This window comes from Anser cygnoides, chromosome 7, assembly GCF_040182565.1.
Source record: "Anser cygnoides isolate HZ-2024a breed goose chromosome 7, Taihu_goose_T2T_genome, whole genome shotgun sequence".
Lineage (NCBI taxonomy): Eukaryota > Metazoa > Chordata > Aves > Anseriformes > Anatidae > Anser > Anser cygnoides.
The window spans coordinates 5,251,771-5,258,533 of record NC_089879.1 but is presented as its reverse complement, the minus strand read 5'-3'; the positions used below and the strand labels follow the sequence as shown (position 1 = coordinate 5,258,533).

General features: G+C 37.5%; 1 protein-coding gene across 5 annotated transcripts in view; it reads right to left on the bottom strand.

Moving 5' to 3' along the window:
• Positions 1-527: 527 nt before the first annotated feature.
• ATE1 (arginyltransferase 1) overlaps positions 528-6,763 on the bottom strand; it is an 88,143-nt gene continuing 81,907 nt past the window's right edge. For all 5 annotated transcript variants that reach the window (XM_067000483.1, XM_067000482.1, XM_048059268.2 and 2 more), the window contains exon 12: positions 528-3,762. In XM_067000483.1, the coding sequence (XP_066856584.1) occupies positions 3,584-3,762 (179 nt within the window). In that variant the 3' untranslated portion in view covers positions 528-3,583. The remainder of the gene's footprint in view (positions 3,763-6,763) is intronic.

Sequence of the window (6,763 nt, the reverse complement as noted above, 5' to 3'; positions counted from 1 at the left end):
CCGCATGGCTTGACCAAAATTTAAGCCATGGTGGCACTGAGCTTTGATGAAAGTCTAATTCGGGAATCCAGAATTAGCTGGAATTCCTCCTCAGCCAGAAGGAAAACAAATCAGCATTTGGTTACCTCTGGGGAGAGCAGCATGTAATCCAGACTTCTGTGTTGCTTGTTTGGCTGCATAGTTCAGGGGAAGTTTTTGTTTTGTTTTGTTTTTTTCAGCCCACTGGAAATGGTACAGCCTAATCAAAATAAGTAGTTCTACCTGCTCTGCATTTGTGAAAAGCCTACCACTTCATTTTATTCCATTCAGAGAAAAATGAGAGCTTCTGTTTCAATGCATGCAAGTGAAATCTTAAATACACTCTCTAGCTAGAACTAAAATAAAGATCTAAAATATGGTTATATGTTTTCAGGTGATACATATACCTTCCAGTCACTGCTGCTCTGACTTCTCCAATTTTGCTGTTCGCTGGACACTTGTCAACAACCGGATTAATCAATTCCTATGAAGTAAGACAGAATTCACACTCAAAGGTATTAATTCTTTATAATAATTCACAGAGACTAGAAATAATTTTATTTTCTGTACTTACAAATCAAACAGGCCTGCTGAAAAGCAATTACAAACTCAACATGCGAGTTCTTTTGCATTTACTTAAATTTGTTGATGCTGGAAATGCATAAGCTCCCTGTTTATTTCCAATTAAAACAAAACATGGTGTTGTTTTTTTTTTGTTTGTTTTTGTTTTTTTGGAACGGTCACAGCTCTGCATTTTCTTACCACTATTCTACGCTTATTTAGCAACAGATAATAGAACAAGGCAAATTTACTTTAGAGATTAACTCTCACAAACTAATTACACTAAAGCAAAAATATAAAATAGTTTATACTAAATTAAATATCTCTAACTTCAATAATTCTCAATGACATTTTATTAAATAAAATTAAAATAGTGGTGAATTTTCAGCTCCACTTAAGTCAATGGCAAAACTTAGAGAACTTCATCCTCAGGACTCTATGCCACTTCTGAAATAGGGATAGAATAATCAGTCCTGAAAAACACTGCATTAATTTCCTTCTAAAAGAATACCAAAGAAGCAAATTAGATCTCAGCACACCAGATCAGATGAGCTCAATTTTTTAATTCATCTCAATTTTGACTCGGTTTTTTAAATTTGAGTTCAGTAGGGATCAAAAGCCCACCCTGTTGCAGCAGTGCAGTTTCAGTGGAGGTCAGGAAGTGACAGCACCGGTTCAGAATTCACAGGAAATGGTCATTTACCTTTTGTCCTCACACCAACAGCTTCAAGCTGTACTCCACTTCTGGTTTTACACCTATCTCGCTTTTCTTTAGCTGTAGTTCTTAAAAGCTCCACAAGAGAAAAACATTATCAGAAAAAAAAAGTCTATTACACATGTAGAAGGCAAATCAGTAAAAAATACTGGGCACAAAGGACAGGGCTCTTCCGAACCCTGGGTGTTAACACAAGTCTGCTCGCTTGTAATTGAACAGGAACTTTATCTAGTAGGCTCAACAGGAGCACAGCAAGGCCATTTGATTTTCTTTAGGATATTCAAAGTCATACTGGAATAATTTTGTGCCTTTTACCTGATCTTATATCACATAAAAAGGTTTTCTCGTTTGTTTTGTTTTTAAGTTGTATGGGCATCAGCACATTTCAACACATTGTAGAGACAGAAAATGTTACGCTGTTCCGACACTTCAGGCAAGAGGTATTTTCTCAACAGAAAGGAACAACTTATAATAATGGTCATAGATAGTGGCTAGTGGTTCTCCCGTGGCAGTAGGTTTAGGTAAGACGTGGACAGACAAGACCGTGCGGTATACACAAACCTTGCAGTTCCAGATAACAGACACACACTTGCCAGGTACAATGCTGACAGAAATAATCAATTTTGTTGCAGAGTGGGAGTAGCTCAATACAGTACATACCAATTAATAAAAGACATTACTTCCTAAAATTACTGATGAACCTGCACTCAATACCAGCAATATTACAGAGATCAAACTGACATGGAAAAAAAAGTTAGTTAAATCTGCAACGCACTTGAATCTCAAAATTCTTGCAGCTATTCCACGTAAAAATCAATGACTAATGGTACTGGCCAAGTGTTTAAAATGAAATCAAGCACATGGCTTATACAAGTTGTAACCTTCAGAGACTGAAGTTGAATTTGATTTCTTTCTGGGGAAAAAATAGGATGTACAGATACATTCTTGAATAAGAATCTCCTTCTTCAAACGTTAACAGGAAAACTTCAAGTTGATTCAAGGTAAATGCTAGCTCCTGTTACCCAAGAAGATAATTACAAACACGTTGGGATTGTTATGATGTTGTAATACATTACTGAACATACAACCATGTTATTTCCCCAAATTCCTATAACTTGTATGATTTGATATGGACACAGACTACTAATGAGAACATTAATACATCGGTAATAAAGTGCTTTGATAAAGCATTGCAACTTTCTCTGTTTCCAATAGGAATATTTAGTAAAATGTTATTAAAGATGTTAACCTGCAATCCACTGCAGCATAAACAAAACAGTCACTAGGACTTAGGAATATGATATGCAAGTCTCCCCACACAAATCTGCAGAAAAAAATTGCAACAAAAAAAGCGCAGTGGTACCTCATGTCATTTTTAGCATAGTTCTGAAACGTTCATTCAAGAGCTATAGGATGAATCTCCCAAACTCTATTTCACATGAATAATGTGCATTAAAATATCCACTCTTTTTAGATAAATGGTAAGGCTTATACCAAAACAAACAAACAAACCAAAACAAACAAACAAAAAAACACCCAAGCAACCAAAAAAAAAAAACCACACCACAAAACCCAGTGCCACTTGGCATATCTTTGGTAAATAGTGCAGCTATTCTGTTTTGTCTCTGAAGGGGAAAGTTTTCCAAAGCACGTCATCTCCTGCCACTAAGAATCTACTAGAAATTGCCACGTTCACTAGGATCTCAGATGCTAACCTACTCTATCAAACAAACAAAGAATGTGCAGTGAAAACATTTCCTGTTTTTAAATACACTGTTGAAGCATAATTAAACCATGCCAGATTTCACATTGGAAAGTAATGGCACCTTTCAATTCTCTTGCAATAGTTTAGGAGCATACAAACGCGAGCACAAATTTCATGGCAATTTTAAATAACAGATATCCAAGCTGCTATTTGAAAACATCTGTAATTTAATTATCGTTAATCTAGATTTAGTCAACCTTTGTCCCTAGAAAAAAGACACCTGTTTTTCATTTTGCTTAGATACTTAGAATTATTCAAAATGCAAAGAAAGGCTAGAACTACTTAATTAAAATGTATTACAAGCATGTATTTCTTAGCTTATATTGCTAAAGCCTTGCTGTATTGTCAAAAGTTTTATTGGAGTTTGCCTTAAAACACAGTACCATGTACTCACACATACCTAGATATATACCTGTATTTCACACTGCAATTTTAGTAGGCATACCAACACACAACTATGTTACATATCATCCAGTGGCAGTGCAATAAATGGTAGCGCCATCGAAATGTCATTCAGTGATTTTTCAACTTCTGAACAACAGCATTCTTTCTGAACAGGTCTGTCCAACCAAACTTGCATATTGCTGAACACTGGCTTCATCGCTTGGTCCCTTCCTTCTCTTCTTATACACGCTGTAAGGCATTATGGTTCTCTTGTGAAGTACTCTAACTCTGCCCAGGTCCTTAATACGACCTTCATCAACTGCAAAGAGATTCAGAGAAAATAAAAATTAGTTACATATATTGTCCGTATGATCTTAATTTATGCAACTAACTTCAATATGCATAATGAGAACTATCTGAAGTAATAAAAGTAATCTACAGATGAATAGCAGATGGAAGCAGAGCTGATCTACAGATCTGTTTTTTTGAATTATGGTTGAAAATAAAACATAGCTTGCAAAGTAACTGTATTTGTGATGTGTGAAAACATAAATCAAGCACCACCCATTTCCATCGGTGATGGAGAGCATTTCTGAAAGTACCTCTACTGCTGTACTTTAAAATTCACAAGACCAATGCCAAAAGTGAAACTCTATCTGGGAAATAATTTCAAACACAACTGACCAGAAAAGACTTCTTCTTGTTGCCATATTTGCATTTAATCACTACACAGTTTACAAAAACCGCCAGCACAAAGCACTCCTTTTCCCTGATGTTGGAAAGTGGATAAAAAAACAGCAAGAAGCTCTACACTTTTTGCCTTAGGTAAGCATTAGGCAATAAACTATCTTCCCAGGTTACACCCCCATGCCAAACCCCCTTTTTTCCTCATTTATACTGGTTTCTGAGTTTCTCCAGTGGAATGAGGCTGAACCCATGCCCTTGCTAATGTCTGACCCGCCGAGCTCTGCAGACCCATGAACAGGGGCAGCAGTGCAACGCTGGCTGGGTTGGGTTGACAGGATTCCTTAAGCTTTCCGATAGGCACACCATCACTGAATCTCATTACCAACCTACAGAACCCCCGTGACTTCATTTAACCAGCCATATACTTAAGAGCACTGTTGAACAAGGTGAAGTTTCCCTATTTTTATGAAATCCACTGATGCTACTTTTACTGAATAACAACTTTATATAGCTGCTGCGTGTCCAAAAATTGGCTCCACAGTGCTAGAAAACTCTTTAAAGAAAGTGCAAAAGCATGCCACATGCCTGGGGCAACTGCAGGATAAATTAACATTATTGCAAAATACTGGTAAAAATCTTAGGACTTGTCTGAACTTCAGGTTTAAATAGCCACAAATGTAAGAGAAACACAGAAGCTGAAATAGGATTTTGAGAACAGAGCTACATAAATTCAAATATCAACAGAGAAGAGATTCTAGAAGTCAACATCTGGGTACATAAACTACTCAGAAATTCCATCTTTTTGGCATCAGGACATTATTCTACTGAAGAGACAGCACAGGTAAGTATAACTGTCTAGCTTTAAATACAGCATCAATCTCTGCCCCAAATTAAATTAAAACATTTTGTATGTTCATGTACTTGCTTCATTTAGATTTAAACTTTTAAGGCTCTGTTGACTGGACCTGAATGGTACCCACTCTACACCATTCTCAGCAGCCAACTCAAAATCAAACCAACTGCTGTGGAAATCAGTGGCTACATCATGGGCAAAAATGGTCTTTACCTATTAGAGGACAAAAAGAGGTGGAACTTTTTCAGCAGGTTTCACAAATGGCGACAGATCCAAAGTACAGAGGGTAAGACACCAGTTCTGGGAAGTGAATTGGTCACCAAGTTCTGTCTTGCCTTGTTTTATATACCTGAAGCTTATTAAAAGGCTGAAGAACAGCATTCACCTATTTTTCATATATAAGTAATCTTTGGACTTGCCACAGGTCAGCTAAATGAATTGTCTGGAAGAATACGAACAGAATTGTCTTACAAACAGAGATTTGTCTTACAAATCTCTATTCAGATGTAACCCTTACTACGGAAAAGCTTAACACTCCCTTTTGGGTCTTCTTTCTGCTTCAATAAAGACAAAGGAGGTCATTAAATGCTTTTTGTTGCGAGGCACTCTCAAGAACCTAGCCCTATTCATCCACAGAAATGCCTTATAAACATTTTTCTGCTGATTGCCTGAATTTAGTATGTGCAACTTAATGAAGCCTGTTTTACAAAGTTGAGAATGACTTCATTTCTTTTATCTGTGTTTTGATTCCTAACATGAAAGTACAATGTCTTTCTTAAAACTTAACTATGAAAAAGTGGTTTGAAGGAAGAAACTCTGAATAGGACTTGCTAAGATTGCATTCTCCACTAATTATTGTTGGCAATTGCTTTAGATAAAACACCAAAGTCAAAACCCCTTTGCTCTGGCTTTCTCTCCCTCTTTGAAATCCATCAGGTTTTTGATGTGTGGCCAATGCCTTCCTGATATCCCAACAGGCTGGTTTTACCACCAGCCCTACTACCTCGTCTATTACATCCTCCATCTTTCCGAAAGTGCACCAAAGAAACACTCGCAAGTTCAGCTTCTGGAGGTGACACAACCGTAAAGTTATTTTAACTTCTTAAATTGGAAAGTTTATATTTACAGCACCTCTAGGCTGACTGTGAGTTTGTGTCCTGCACTGGACGCCTGCCAAGCCTAGCCGTCATAAAGAGCCTTGTGCCAAAAGCACTTTCAGAGCTGCTCACTACTCACTGTTGATGCTCGCTGCTTTTAAATAATACTGAAGCCTGATACTCTGGATGAGTTCATCTTTTGGCTCGTAAGTGCTCCTGGCCCCAGCTTCAGTTTCTTACAGTAACTAAAGCTACTGTACCTTGAATTTCCCTATAGCCTCACTGGCTCAGCTGAACTTTGTTCTTGTTGTTCAGCATATGTTTTTACACACTTAGTCTACTTTTACTCATTACATCAAGCACAGTCGGTGCATTATCCTCCTTGGAATCAGACCCACGCTAGCACTAGCTCTATAGCTATATTAAACAGTTATTACTACCCGGGTTCTAGCAAATTTGCTAAACACTGCAGCCAAGCCCTTTCTGAAGCGGGGCTTGCCAAACCATGCTGTAGACCAAGCCTTTCTTGGACTGTGGCACGGTTTCATAACACAGCCCCGCAGGCAGGAGAAGGCCCTCCCACATTAATCAAGAAAATCCCAAATCTCTTGAAAAGTCACTGTAATATGAATGCTTCAGACATCTTTTAAGCTAAAGACAGACAGTGTGTTCTGTGCATAAAT